Here is a 15,607-nt window from a genome sequence, read left to right as displayed (position 1 = left end):
CTAAGTTACAAGAATTTAAACTCTCCGGGGCTTTTGCTCTACAAGCAAAACATAACAAACAGTAACAATAACAATAGCAACCACTTGGTGGTTTTAATTCAGGAGCTATTAGATTTTTTAAAAATAATGATAGCAATATCCTGAGTTCATTAAATACAACAACTTGTTTTGAGTATTATAAAAGTTAGTATTCATCTTAATTTGACTTGAGCATTATGAATATATTTGAGGTTTACACGTGTATATGTGGAAGAATGGTCAACTACAGTATTTTCTTTAAAACACAAATTTCAAAAACTGTGTGACAGCACTATGCAAATACAAAGTAGTGATTATGGTTGTGCCTCTGGGCTCCGGACAGGATTGTTAGGCTTACTGCACAGAATACTAAACAAAGAGGAAAAGACGAGCCCTTGCCACAAAGGCCTTAATTGAAGGAAATGGCACACCACCAATCTGGGCAGAGCACGTATTTACATACAAGTTTTTGTGGTTTCTAGGGAGTTAATGCTGATTTCTCATCAGAACAGAACAGAGCAGCTGCAGGAAACATTAAGACAGAAGATGCGGAATGAAGATAACTGGAGGGAGAAGGTAACGCTGGATGTGTAGTTGGCACAGTTTCCATTTCTTCTTTTTTTCAGCTCTAGTCAGCTGTCACAGAGCTGTACCGCCAGGCAGATCCCTGCCTCCTCAAGTGCAGACACGTCAGTAGGATTCTTTGTGCCAGAGGTCTCAGTGGGTGATCTCTGCACAGGCTGGAACTGGACCTAAATGGTGTTGAGTGTGAGCGTTTACAGGCGTGGGTGCTCAGACTGGATCTGGACTGTCGGGGAACTGAAACTGGGGGTGGCTATTTGGGAAACAAATCTATAAAATAGCAAAAATGTCCTCTCCCTAGAAGGACGGGCATTTGCAAACCAAAGCAGAGCCAAACAAACGAGCTGTTGTAGCATGTTAATTCCAGAGCTGTCACAAGCAGTCGAAGAGCAGCACGCCCCTGAGTGTTCAGCTCAGGCTGTTCAGCTGAGGAGGCAGCGAGGACGTAGGGCAGGGTACCTGCTCCTGCCCTCCCCATGACCATCCTGCTGCTGGTGGCAATAGGCAGCTGGAGAAGTACCATCACCGTTTTGTCCTTTCCATGCCTGCTCTGCACATGAAACTCAGGGGTTTGATGTGAACCCCTAGCCCCTGCAGCATCAGGGCAAGTCTCACGTGCATGGTAAGGAGAACAAAACCCCTAAAGCAGCATCCATTCACGTGAGCTGGGCTCATTGCCACAGAACAGAGCTAGGGAGCTGCATGTGGAAGTCCCAGAGCTAGGAAGGCCTCCGGCACGTGAAAGGCACCTGCTTTTCCTGCTGCCCTGTGTCATCAGCTGCTTTTAGGCAGCAGCGTCTCTGCCACACAGGCTCCTGCTGATGACTGCAGTTCTTACGTGGCTTCCCCTCGGAGCAGAGCTGAGTGGAGGTGAAGAGTGAAATACCTCTGTGCTGCGTTTGAGAAGACCTCACACTCCTACAAGTTAGCTTCTCTGTGAAAGGGCCCAGCCTTTGTGATTTTAGTCGCTGGTTCCTTCAGAAGCCTGCAGAGCCGCCCTCATACGCCTTCCCTCCAGGCTCCTTTGGCAGTTCCTTCGTGGTGAGGGCAAGGGAGAAGGTGTGAGGGAGAGCGATCGACCTCCCGTGTGTGTGTGTGAGACTTTATACGTGCCTGTCTGTAGCTAATGGGGGAAACAAAAAATACACACAAAAAACAAATGTAAGAAATTATTTAAAAAAAATGTGAAGGAAGAACTGCAAACGGTGTTGAACAATAACTCTGACATTTCTGATTTAGGCCTTATGTAATTGGTGACTAAAATTACTGTCTTTTTCGGGTTTGGTTCAGTATGTGATAAGTATCTGAAAGCTTTATTTAGGCTCAGGAAATTTTTTGGACTACCAGCAATTAAGATCTGTTACATCTCTTTTAAAACTTCTTAACCTCTGTGTGGCAGGATATAATTTTGGAATGAGGTCACACTGTCTGCATAATCACAACGTGTTGTTCAGCTTGACATTAAAACAAGATAAAGGCTGCTGCTAGGAGGAGACAGCAATTACATCTTTGGTATCACAGCCATTAAAATGCGGTGAACGTCAAGTACTCTAAGGATGTTCTCATCAGACAGAAGTCAGAAATGTGACAAAGTTATCTTTTCTTGGGTCAGTGTGCCATTGCCTAAGTATGAAGTGTTCCGGTTTTATATGTAAAATGCAGATAAACCTTAAATTGTGGTGGGTCAAAAATTTTTCTTTTACAAACGACTTTAAAATCGATGTAAGCATTTGTGAATTTTTTGATATGTAATTAATGGGGAACACATAAGTAGTTTTAAAGCAGTTAGTAGTCATTATGCTTTCTTTGGAGATCACCCATCGTTTTATTTCCTGTTGTGGTTATCAGCTACTGGCTTCAAACGGTAAATGTGAAAAGTGCTCGCATAAGCTTCGGAATGAGCTCAGGTTTTTGTACTGCTTGTATTTTTCTAGTCTTAGTCATCAAGTAGCCTCCAGCTCACGACTTCTTCTATAATAATATGTAGAGTTAATAAATAAGTTTTTCTGTGGTTAGAAATCAAACTCCCATATCTAATAAATATAGACGTATCTTCTACGTTATTGCAATAATAATAATAATAATCATGGTCTATTCTGAGGGTCTTACAAATGTACCAGTTTTAAACTAAATCTCAGCAGGGGATTTGTGCCCATTCAGTGCCCAGAATTGTGTATATTTTGATTTTTAAAATAATAACAGTATTTCTAGTTTATCTTTTCCCCCCAAAGAGTTAGAGGAATTTGTAACACTCTTGCTCATAATTAGTGTACAAAATTAGATTGCTATAATTAAGCTCATTCTGGGCTTTTAATAATTTTAAATAACTAGGATATTGCAGTGCTTGTTTAACATGACTTTTATATTCTTTCAGCGTACGACAATTAAGTCCATTAGAATGCAGCCTGCAGCAGTATAATATTAGCAAACCGGCTTAGGAAAAAAAAAAACTTCAAAACACAGCCGTCAGTATTTCTTCCAGAATCCAGGCTTTTATTTTGAGGCGATTATTGCTGGATTTTTAACTTTAAATTCATAACACTTAATACATGAGGTGCTGTAAGGACTGGGATGTTTTACCCACAATTTATAAACCTTTCACTTACTCGTCTCCACTTTTGATGCAGAGCTTCTCCAGTGTATATACCATCAGAGCAGTGCTAAAACATTTGAAGAACAATTTAAAAAATGAAAAAAAAAATAGTGATAAGTGAGCTGAGGTGGATAAGAGCTGCCTCCTTCCCATCCTGCAGCTCCGGGCAGCGATGGGTCCGTGCAGCTGCTGTCGGGCACCGACCGGTGTGGGGGGAGGCTCTCGGGTATGCGCCTTCCCCTCTGTTTTGGTGCTTGTGACAGATGTAGTGGACGGAGGACACGCGAGGAGATAGGGATGCAGTGCTAAGATGCTCCATACCTCCAAATTGTTGGTTAGCACCTGCGGTATGTGTGTGCTGTGAGCAGGGCCCCTGGGAGCCAGCAGAACCTCTGCGTATGGCACATCGTTATCTACTGCGAACGGCAGAGCGTGCATAGAAAATGATTTCATAAGCAAGCCAGTATTTTTTATTTTAGTTTTGAGCTTACGGTCTATTTTTAGCACAGCATATCTCACTTACTGTGAAAAGTTTCATTTTGCTGCGCTTGGAAGTAATAACGAGCAGAGGTTTACCTCCAGAGCAAACGCTTCCAGCAGAATAACGATCTGTTCTCAGGGCCAGCGAGGGATTTTGTGAATCAGCATTTCGTGGTGACCCCGAGTGAAGCCTGGCTGCCCGTGGGAGGCTCGTAGCACCGCTGGAGACGCCGTGCCCTGGGCAGCGAGCTCCTCGTGGCTGCCCCTGGGGCTCGGAGCTGGAGGGGCAGTGGGTCGGGGGAGCTCTCGCTGGCTCAGGTGCTTGCAGGCGGTCGGATGTGGTTGTTCAGCTCCCAGCGTCTCAGTCTGCCAAATTTTCACACCACTCATTACAGTACTGTGAAATGTGAAAAATAAATCCTGAGATGAGTTGCACCACGTCGTTAAAATGCACTTGTTCCCTAGATGGAGATTGATCTGGCCAAAGGTGAAGCACGACACAAAGAAGCGATTCTCAAAGTCAAGGAAGAAGCAAGAGTGGAACTAGACATTGAAAGGCAAAAACAGCAGGAATTGATCACAAAATATCAGAGAGATCACGAAGAGCTCCAGAAGAAGGTGTGTGACACTCGAGGGAAAAATAGCGTGGCAGTGGATCACATAAACCCTTGAAAAATAGTATGTGAAGGAATACAATCTTCTTTATGTGTTGTCCTGTGTCTCGATGATACAATACTTTTTCCTGATCTTAGTGTATAGCATGTGTTTGAGATTTTGGAAACTGGAACAGGCTGATATGTAGTTACTGTGGTTGTGGATGTTTTATCAGATTTTCTCTATCCAGAGTTCATCTGTGTCCACAAACTGTAGCTGCTAACAACTGACAATGTCGTATTTTAAAAGCCTTTGGACTGTTCGAGACTATGACAGGTTGTCACAGAACCATCTGCACTGTTTTATCCCTTCCAAAATGCATTCCTCACCAATGGGCTAAGGTCCAGTTAATGCCTTCCCTTGTTTGTTGCATCACACACAATTGGCCATTGCTGTTACCCAGACATAGAGTGTTTGAGGTTTTATGTAGAAACTGAAAAATGTGCCTATTGCCTTAGTTTTCAGAAGATTTGACATGTCACTTGAGAATTCTGGAAAAATCAAATAAATTTGATGAAATTATATTGTTATTTAAAATTCATTACATTACACAGTGTTTTAAAGAACAATTTATCACAGTTTGCTTTACAAATATGATTTTAGAACCCAGAAGAAATATTGGCTTGCTGTAAAGAAATTAAATTTTCCCATTTTTACCACTATTTCTCTGTTTGATCTTGGACATATTAGTTAATCTCTGCTCTGAGGGAGTTTTGATACACTTAGAGCTCTCTGATATCCTCTGAGAATATAATGTAAATTCAAAGCATTTTCTTTGTCTCTGAGGACCTGCATGCTTGCATTTCTACTTTTTTTTTTTTTTTTTCCTGAAGTCATTTGTCTGATACTTAATTCTACGTGTCTAAAGATAACCACTGAATGTAGACTTATGCAACATTTGTCGTGCAGATACCTGGATTAATAACAAGTGCCACCAACAGCTTAAGGATGGAGGCAGAAATTCTTGAAAAGAAGTTACAAGATGTCCAGATCAAACTTGCAGAGAAAGATGAAGATAAAGAAAAGGAAATTCAGGACCTTAAAAGAGTAATTACTGAACTTGAATTTCAGCTGGAGATGGAAAAGAACAATAATGAATCATTTCTGGATAATATGAGGAAAGAAATTAAACACAAGTCAGATGAACTGGAAAAATTAACCCAGGAGAGGACACAGCTGATTCATAATTTGAGTCAAGTTCAAGAGGAGGTAGGAACATGACCAAGGAAATGCCTTGCTATTTTTACTTTGAGACATGTGATTTCTAGAATCATTCAAAGCATACATTTTTGAGACCCTGGTGCACACTGGCTTAAAAACAGAACAAAAAAAACCTTGAAATTAAAAGATTTATTAAACAAATTCGTAGTAATTTCATAAATACAAACTATCACAAAATGTGTGAAATTTTTAATTAGACAAACATTTAAAATATTATTTTATTTAAAGAAAACATTTTCAGGTCTTTTAAGATCCTTCTTTCTTAGACTGTAGCCTCACATCCCACTATATAAATAAGTAAACAATAAAGCATTCTTCAAGGTTCCTGAGCAGAAGACATGGATATTTCTCATTTGGGTTTGTCCCACCTCCAACCAGTAAATCCACATTCTGTAACACAACTGCAAAAAAGTGATCAAATATGAAGAGAAATTTGCCTGCTGGATATTCTTGCCACAAGCATTTGCTGAATGTTTGGAGTATTGTGGGAAGGGAGGAGAGAGAGCTGTAGTGCTGCATGAGAAATGTGAAAACAGTAGAGTCAGGGACTGCAGATAAGATTAGACTGGAATGTTTGAAGTAATTAGTGGCAGAAGAAAATTGATAAACAGTGAAAATGAAACTCTTCAAAATGAATTAGGTCTTGGGTTGACGTTTATTTCATGCATGAGAGAGGTTCAGAAGCACTGTGTTGGTGGCATGAGAAGGATGTTGGCAGTTGTTCTGTCCTGTACGTGTGGGAAGGGCTCTTGGAAAGACGTGTGCTTTCCAGGTATTGATCAGGAACTTTGGTGTCGTAAGGAGCACATTGTTACACCCTGCCGTGAGGTTCCTTCAGCTCCACTTATGTTCTTAGTTTTCCCACTCCGAAGCATAGTTCTTCTTCTCATATAATGGTATCAGGAAATGGGGAGGTCAGAGTGGCAGAAAATCAAAACTGGTTGTAAAACAGATTTCACATTAGGACACTCAGATTTTCATAGTAACACTTCCCAGATCAGTTCGTGGACTATCAGTGACATCTGAGTGGCAGAGAGACTAAGGTCTAACTTCCTGTCATTAAGTTGCCTGCAGATTTAGGTATTCAGAGAACAAATTATTTTAGATATTCCCATCTCTCCTACTTCTGCAAGCAGTTGTGTTCCTCCTCCTACCACTCCTTCACCTGCGGTAGGTACAGAGGTTAGATCTCATCTAATCTAATTAGGTTCTAATCTAACTCAAGGGGCCAACAAAGAACTTCTATTTGCTCCATCATTTTTCAAGTTTTGAAGGGAACACACATCCAAAAAATTAATAGTTTAATAATAGCCTTTTCTTGGCTAAACAGAACCTACCCTATTCCGATTTGGTAGCAACATGTTCCTGTTCTGACTTTACTGACGCCGGTATTGTCCCTTCCAAACGTCAAAGAATTGCCATTGAGATTATGCTTCTAACACTTTTTTTTTCTTTATATATACTCACTGTCATCTCGCTGTAGAGAATTTCAGACAGATGTTTGTCCTCACTTCGGTGGTATGTGGTTTGACCCTGCCCACCGCTTGTAGTTTCAGCACTAAAAAGGTCTACATAGAAATGTTTGTGTCCGGGCAGTGGGGCTGTGCACACCCCAAATATTTTCTATTTGACTTGCTCATCATTCTCTGTGTCAGAGACTGTCCTCGTGGTGGCTTCCCTTCCGTCCTCGTGTACCTCCTGGAGTCAACAGCAATTGCTTGCTTAGAAGAGCTCAGTTAGGAAGGTGGCTATTTTTTGCTTCTATTGAACTGTCAGGGTTCTGACTTTCACGAGTCCACTTAGCATGTTGCCCTTTGTTATTTATTGACTTTTTATTTCAGCTGGAAAACAGAAAAGTTAGCATCACAAATAAGTTCTGCATAATATATTGACTTGGAGTCCTCTGTCATACAGGAACAACTTCAGTTGTCTGCTCAGGGATCGCTACTAGTCATTTACCACCTGGGTGTCAGTAATCACAGTGAAAAGTTTGTGAAAACTGCTAGATAGATAATCGTTTATCAGAATTATTTGTGAAATAATAATCAATAAAGTCACAAAAAATCAGTTCACAACTGCCTAAATACAGAGGATGATAAGTTCTGGAACATCTTATCATAATAAAGTGGCAATGTAGTACTGGGACTCTATGTTGCTGTTTCCTTTCCAAGAGCAGGATTCCCAGTTCCCCTAGTTGGATGACGGGCAGGACATCAGAAGTAGCTCCTGATAACTTACTTCACATTTTCCATTGTCTCCTGAGAGAATGAAGTATGTATAAATGCTGATGTATGTCCTTGGAGCAACTTTCAGGGGAACCAAAATACTGGGAAGCACCGACAGCTCTGCATGCAGCAGTGCCCTCCAGGCACCCCTGCCTTGAACCAGAGGACTTTAACGGGAAGACTTTTTCACTAATGGCATTTTGTAAAGCGAGTGTTTGTTTCTGTTTGCAGAACACTCTTCTCCAGGAAACGGTGCGCAGAGAGTGCGAGGAACGCTATGAGCTGACTGCCGCTTTGACTCAAGCCAGGGAACAAGTGCTGGAGCTAAAAAAGCTCAGTGGAAACTTCCCGTTATCGCCGTGTTCCCTGGCTCAGGGCAGCCTAACCTCCTCGGCTGCCCTGCTTGGTGATTACGGACAGAAAAGCCGCCCCAGCCCCAGCTCGGGGAAGGAAATCAATCTCTCCGGACAGTTTGGTATCTCCAGAGCCGCTAAGGCGCCCACCTCCAGTAAGCGTGGCGGCAGCGTGGCTCTGCCAGCCCTCAGCCCGCCGCATCCTCCCAGAGGCCGGGCGTCCTCCCTGAATGAGCCCAGGAGCAGGATTGCTGCGGTTATAAGGAGGCAGCTGAGTCAGCTCTGACAGCTGCACGCGCATACGTAGCACACGGGGAACTATTTCAGCGCATAAATGTCCATTTACTTGTGGACCCTGGGGTCAGATATTACTGGATGCAATTCATGCTTTCCTACAGATTAAAATTAAGTTAAATTATTATATATTTTTGATGCAATTTTTTTTTGTCTACCGAATATCAGTGTAATTAAATGCTATCTACATTTCGAGATGAGAACAGTATGAAGGAAAAACATTGCCTCTCCAAGAGGAGCAGGTCTTCAGGAGGTGTAATTAAAATAATTGCCAATTTCAAATGCTGTCTTCCCCAAACCATTTTGTTGGATTTTTCCTCCTTTGTATGTTATTCTGTGTAACTTCAGTGTCTGTTTCTGGTGTAAAAAAGTGTTTTGATTGGTTAGAGTCAGGTATTTGCAGTTGTTTAATGGAGCAGTGGGGTACTTGCATGGACCATGTGGGTCGGTGGGAGGCTCTGGTGCTGGAGCACGCAGTGCTCAGCATGGACATGCGACAAGTCCACATGCTCGCTGTGCTGACCGGTGGCAGGCACACACCTTCCCTACTGCTTCTGTGTACGAGTCTTCTCCCCATGCTGGCTGACAAGGAGCTGAGGACTTCCTGGAGAAGCTTGTGGTGGTTGATGTAATCTGGAGTGCAGCACTGGAATTTGTGTTGAAGTGCTGTGGAGATGCACGCAGTGATGCCTCTGTACTGAAAGCAAGGGCATAGCACAGGTGAGCATAGCACAGGTTGTCCCATTTTAACCCTTGTATAACAGAATACCCCGTTCCACCTTGTACCCATTCGTGCCATGGTGCCCCTGGAGCCACGCACGCAGGGCAGACCCCAGATCTGGGCTCAGGGCTGCTGCTTTAGTGCTTAGGTCCTGTAGCAGCGGCAGCGGTAAGGACTCACCGGGCATTGATAAACTGTAAGAAAGGAGTAGCACATAAACTAATGAGAGCAACCATGGAAATAATGTTTGTAGCAGGAGGGAGAGCATAAATCATGGGCCCAAACTGAGTCAGGAACAGATATTTCCCGTATTTCCCCTACCTGACAGAAACCCAGGGCACGCACTGCTAAGCAATAAAGTCTGTTAGTATCAGGAAGCCTTGTTCACCAGCGACAAGCTTTTAAAAACAAATTAATTTCACGTAGTGAAAGAAAGTTTACAAAGCATTTCTCGCAACGGAATGAAACGCAGCAGCACAGAACACCACGGAGAATGCAGACACCTAATTATGTCCCCACATTTTCAGGAAATAAAGCTTCCTGGAGGTAATACATCTTGTACAAGTGGTGTCATTTATGAATGGGTTTTTCTTATGCTGGACCTTGTACTCTAGGACTCACGGCACAAGGGAATAATGAAAAAAAAAACAAACTTGGAACAAATCTGTCTCTGTGGGTTCCTGACCCGCTGACTGCAGGAAGCCAGCCGTCCTTTCACTTCTCAAGGTTGCAAGAAAATGTCCTACAGCAACGGGTTGTCTTGTTCTGGCCTAATGCAAAGGCTTCTGTTTTCGTCCTGGACAGTGCTGATATTGTTGCCAGATCGGGAGCAGAGTCCTAAATCTTTCCATGAAGCACTAACCCCGCTAGTAGACGGCCACTTTGCATAGCAGGGTATCCAGTACACCAGCCTGCTGTGTTATTACCACATTTACCCAAATTTATTTTTAGCCAGTAGTCATAACTTCCAGGGGAGTTTCAAGCATTTGGAGTCTGTGGGGGCCTCCGTCTGCCCTCCCTGCCGGGCCTGGTTCCTCTGGTCAGAAAAGCCAGGGTCAGCAAAATTGGGCGGATGCTTTAGAGAAGGCTTCGTGCAGGCATCAAGCATCAAATGTATTTTGGCCGCGGGCTGGTGGGCAAGGAGTAGCTCGGTCCCAGCAAGAAGCCTGGGCTCGGGCTGCCCCCACCATGCTCCCTGCCTCACCTTGCATGCTCAGATTTAAAGCTCAGGCTGTATCTCGGTGTGGGTCACTACTTTTCCATTAAGTTTGCCCCAAATCTCTGCGTGCTGCACAGGTAGAAATGCAGAGAGAGTCAAATCCAGTGCTGGTGACATGGAGCTGCCTCGCTGCTGCTTTGACAGGAGGTGAAATTAGTGCTTGCCATATGTACCGAAGTGTTTGCCATCTGTACCGTAGATGTAAGTGCTTGCCATATGTATCAGACATACTCCTAATATTACAAAATAAAGCAGTGATGTGCCTCATGTATTGGAAAAGATAAATAGCCCTTTAACCGAGTGAGTGTGTGCGATCTGGGATCGCAGCCTGTGGCTTGCACATGGAGTTTTTCCATGAAGGAATAAAGCAGACTCCAGAAAAAAATCATCTTGTATCTTAGCAGCATTGAGAGTATATGAAAATAGAAACCAGAGCCAGACCCCCATGCCATATATCATTAAAATGTATTAATCAGAAGAAAACATAGACAGTCGTGTGTGTTTTTGTTGGTTTTATTTTATTATTTTTTTTTCATTTAAAGAGACAGTTGTGCTGCAAGATGTTCTCTGCTTTAAATTCTTGATTTGGCTCACAATGTTTTATAAATTGTTTGTAGTACACTGCATAAAGCACTGTACATTTTTTAACAAAAGAAAGAGCATAAGAGTGAAATTGGGGACATTTCCTGTCAAAAGCCACACATCTTTATTTTAAGTTATTTAAAATGGGTTGTTATTTACGCAATGAAAATTTTGTGCTAGGTTTTGTCTTTAATTGTAGGTATTTAAGTTTGTTCTACTGAAGAAAGAATAAATTCCATATGCAACTCTAATGGTGTGAAATAATATAACCAAATATGTTTAGCACTTATGTGGCTTTTTTTCATCCTCAAAGCATAGTACAAAATTAATTTCGATAGGATAATAAAAAGGATACTGCACAAGATTAATGTTGAAGAGGTTTTAACACCGGAAATATAATTTGTGTGATGGAAAATATGAGCATCTGGCATTGCACTGTGAACTGTTCCCAGATAATGAAAAAAAAAAAAAACCCCTTCCAAGCAAACATGGCCAGTTCCAGCAGCTTGTTTTCGCTCATATCTCAGGAGATAGGGCCTATCTTCTGAAGGGAGCAAGCGACAAACGTTCCATAGCTGCAGTTTTCCATCTGGAGCCTCGAGTTGCTGGTGAGCTGAGGTCAGTGCCAGGATGTGACTGGGTTTCTTCCCAGTAAGCCAAAGGATGATGGCTGCGTGGCCTGCAAAAGTAACACTTTCTGTTTGATCTACATATACGGGTCTCGTTGTAACCAGGCAGCTAAAACAAGCCCAGTTCCATCAATATTTCACTGGTGCGTGTCGTCTTGAAGTTAAGCCGCAGTACACAGATCGCACCAGCTGGTTGTGATTTGCCTTACACAAATTTAAGTGGGCAGTCCTCCACAGCGTGCTCCACATGGAGAATCAGTAAGAGATTAAGAACGCCAATAAATAAATAAATAAAAACCTGCTTTTAAAACATATTAAGATCAAAAGTGTCTACAGCTCGTATTGTACCTTATTCCATTACTGCTCGTGGGATAAAACCCCCGTGTGCGTGCTCCAAAGCTCTTGTCCTGTGCTGAGGCAGGTTTCAGTGATCCAGCTGATGCGAAGGCAGCTGCCCTTCTCTCTGGGGGTGCCTCAGGAGACGGCCCTGTGAAGGGGCCAGCTGCAGGCTCTGGTTGCCTCCTGGGCACGCCACAGTCTTTAGGGACCCGTGGGCTTTCCCTGCAGCAACAGGCTGCTCGGGGCTCTGGCACAGCCCGGGCTGGAGGCATGGAAACGAAGCTGGGTGGGCAGGAGGGAGCGACCACAGGGCTTGAGGCTGAGCTGGAGAAAAGGCTCCCAAGCCCACAGGGAGCTGAGAGCAGCTTGGGGTGAGCATCGAGCTGTGGTGGGGTGAGACCTGCTCACCTGCTGCCCCCAGCAGCATCTTCAGACGTGCCCCGCGGCACTGCCCCTCGTGCCATCTGAGCGTCTGGAGACTGAAAGGGAAGCGGGAATGACTGGCAGGCTGGAAAACCGATGTCATTATCAGACTTAGATATGAGCAGGCTGTGGTTTGCCTTGCGTACATTGCCTTTGTTCTTGGCCTTTTCACTGTAGGTTTGTACCCTGTCGCCCTCTGTGTGCTTTGCTCCTTGCACGACAGCCACAGTGAGGGAGGTTTTGAGATTCGGCACTGATCTATGCGCAGGGCAGCTTCGAAATAGGGCAAATGGAGAGAAAGGAAAGCCATTCATTTTCATCCCTGTGCAGCTGTCTGTGTGCGAAATGTCAGCGCATCCCCGTTTTTATGGGGTATGAATAAATAAACATTCTGCTTAGCTTTTTATGTATCCCATATTCGTTGTCACACACTGAACAAAATTAGGCACAAAACGGATGGGCTAATCCAGAAGCCATTCCGGTCAGGAAGTTCGTTTATTGCCCCAGAAAATGTCCCTGCCTCAGGTCTGAGCGCGGTGTCAGCCGTGTCACAGACCCGTCTCGTGCTGTCCCCTCCCCGTGTGGGTCACAGCCCCGTGTGCTGGGGCTGTGATGGCCAAAGGGCTGTGCCAGGGCTCACCACGGAGGCCGGCTGTTCCCTGCACTCCTGTTACCTGCACTGCCCATTTAATGAGATGTTGAGTCAGGCTTGCTGCTTTGAAATCCGTGTAGATTTACGTATCTCCCCAAATCAATTCATTTCTAAATGTTGGAAACTTGTGGATGGTGACACAGCATCATCTTAGCCTGCAGAGCCTGGCTTTGCTGGTTCCTCAGCCCCAGATTTACAGGAACTGATTTGTTTGGGGAGCCTCCTGTTTCCAAACACGGAACATGTTTCGAGCTGATGGAATATACCCTGTTTTGACACTACTTTTTTCATCATTTTCTCTTTCCTTTTTCATGTTATTTATTTATTTATTTTTAAAGGAAAAAGACCGATTTCAAGCAGTGACTTATTTATGGTTTAAAAAAAAACAAAAGCCTGGAATCCAACTTGCACGTCGAACGCTCTTGTCAGCTGTAGCACAGTTTCGTTTCAGTGAACCTGGGCAGTTTCGCTTTCCGTTTCCTCGCCGTCTGCCCTCCCGGTGCCATGGGTCAGGAACAGGAGCTCGTGGTGGCCCCGGAGCCGTGCCAGGGCCGCGGTGTGTGCCAGCGGCTGCTGGAACCGCTTCAAAGCTTCCGAAGGAGCTCAGCGCTGCAAACGTCACGGGGCGATTTTGGATGAAGCCGAAGCCGATGGCAGCGCACACGAGGAAAGGCAGCTGCAGTCAGCAGCGTGCAAAAGGTCTGTAATGATGCAAACAACGTTTGGACAAAGCACAGAAGGAGATAGCTGAGCAGATAGGTCAGAAAACACAACAGGCGTGTGCTTTTAAGAGGTCTTTTCGGGTCTGTTTTGGAAGCAGCTACAGCTACAGACAGAGGAGCGGAGGTTCAGCTCCTTTCCACAGCCATTATGAAAAAAAGCAACAAACAAAAATGGGAATAAATGGGGTATCTGAACAGGGTTTTGCAACCATGGAGCTTGTGACTCTTGCTGGCGTTTTTCTCCTTTTCCTCTCCCCCTTCCACGCCAGTGAGCGCGGTGCCACAACGCAGGGTTCGCACAAGCTGGCTGCTGCCAACTAACGAGCCAACGTTTCCCTGGGTTTCCTTATCACTTCCATCACCTGGGCACAAACTGAGGCTGGTTTGCCCAAAGTGTCTGGGTGGCCACCTCCCCCGGCACCAGACACACTGCTCTCCATGGGGGGAAGCCTCTGAAGATCAGGAGCATTCAGCCACTATGATGACAGGCACAGAGCAAGAACTCAGCAGTAAACACCAGTGGAGGCGTGGAATAACTCAGGGTGGGCCCTGTAGGAGCCACAGGATGACATTTAGCCAGGGAAAGTTTCAGCACAACACAAAGGAAAATGTCCTCACACTGCATCGTGGTGGCCGTGGGAGAGCCTGGGGGGGCATTTACTTGAGTCACTCAGGGGGGGCAGGAAAAAAGCCATGGAAATTGTAGTGTCAGGAGCAGCCCTGCTCGCTGGAGCTGGTGAGCTGCGTGACCCAAATGCTGCTTTCCAGCTCCCCGTTTATGTGACGTGGAAAGTGATTTATGTGGGCCTAACACCGCTTTGTTACGGTAGCACAGCCCCCCTGGAGCAAGCTGCCCATCACAGGGGCACGGGGGGACCTCAGCCCACAGATTGTGTCCCCTGTCCTGCCCCAGCGGCCTGGCAATGGCACTGCCAACATGTCCTGGGACATAAAACCACCACAGGCACTGGTGACACGGGGATTGCCCTCTCTTGACTTACGAGGCACTTTCTTTCTGTGTCCAGGTCAGCCAAAAAACACATAATGGGCAGCAGAAAATGTAGGTGCTGTCCCCCCAGCTCTGCCCAAACTGAACCTGGTGTCGGGATCGTGGTACAGAGGGTGGTGGAAGATCCTCGCCCTCCACAGGGAGCTGAAGCCGCCCCTGCTCTCTGAACACTGGTTTTCATGAATCATTGGCTTTTATGGAAATCCATTTAAGCACCCGTTTGTCCAGCTGCTTCCTGTGCATGTGAGGGATTGCGCTAGCTGCAGTGTTTGGTTCAAGTTACCGGGGCTGAGTGGTCACTTTAATCATCACAGTGTCCTGAACAAAGAGCCACATGTGTGCTCTGGGAGAAGGACCCCAAAAGGATCACCAGCAACCTCTGAAAAGTGTCCAGAAAGAGGTCAGATGCTGGGGCTGATTTGCGGATGCTGTGGGTGTAACCAAGTAGCAATATTGCCTCAGCGCTTTTATAGACCGCCAGTTGCCAAGTTAATTATATTTGCTGATGTCTTTTTTGGGTTTTGTTTTTGCAGATTCCTTCTAAAAATAGCAATAGCACCTCCTCGGAGGGTTATGGAAGCAGTTGCTGGAGCTAGAACGAGGCCATAATTCATCTGCTAAATGTGGACGCGGGGAGCACTCGGGTTTGTAACTCCTGTGCTGTAAAGCCAAAGAACAAAACGCTGCTTCTGGAGCCCAGGCTCTTCTGTGAGTTAGGATCCACAGAAATGCAGGGGAACACTTTTCTCTGGCTCTCATTGGGCCAGGATGCCCCATACCCGCTGTGCTGACATCTTCTGAGGGAACCCCCCTTACCCAAAGGGTCCCCTAGGAACGGAGGGGTTACACTGGCACACTCACGCCTGCCTCCCGGCCTCACTTTGTGCCTCT

General features: G+C 45.0%; 1 protein-coding gene and 1 long non-coding RNA gene across 5 annotated transcripts in view; both read left to right on the top strand.

Annotated features, from left to right (window-relative positions):
• Positions 1–9,693, top strand: part of LEKR1 (leucine, glutamate and lysine rich 1) — a 52,997-nt gene extending 43,304 nt beyond the window's left edge. For all 4 annotated transcript variants that reach the window (XM_084529552.1, XM_084529554.1, XM_084529553.1 and 1 more), the window contains 4 exons: positions 501–594; positions 4,139–4,291; positions 5,237–5,536; positions 8,005–9,693. In XM_084529552.1, coding sequence (XP_084385678.1) covers positions 501–594; positions 4,139–4,291; positions 5,237–5,536; positions 8,005–8,412 — 955 coding nt within the window. In that variant the 3' untranslated portion in view covers positions 8,413–9,693. The remainder of the gene's footprint in view (positions 1–500; positions 595–4,138; positions 4,292–5,236; positions 5,537–8,004) is intronic.
• Positions 9,694–13,447: 3,754 nt separating this feature from the next.
• On the top strand, positions 13,448–15,410 carry LOC311441756. Its single transcript, XR_014696198.1, has 2 exons — positions 13,448–13,684; positions 15,250–15,410. It is a non-coding gene; the product is annotated as an uncharacterized lncRNA (long non-coding RNA).
• Positions 15,411–15,607: the final 197 nt, after the last annotated feature.

This window comes from Aythya ferina (assembly GCF_964211825.1).
Source record: "Aythya ferina genome assembly, chromosome: 9".
In the NCBI taxonomy this organism is placed as follows: domain Eukaryota; kingdom Metazoa; phylum Chordata; class Aves; order Anseriformes; family Anatidae; genus Aythya; species Aythya ferina.
The sequence above is the reverse complement of the archived record's forward strand: the minus strand, read 5'-3'. Positions and strand labels throughout refer to the sequence as shown.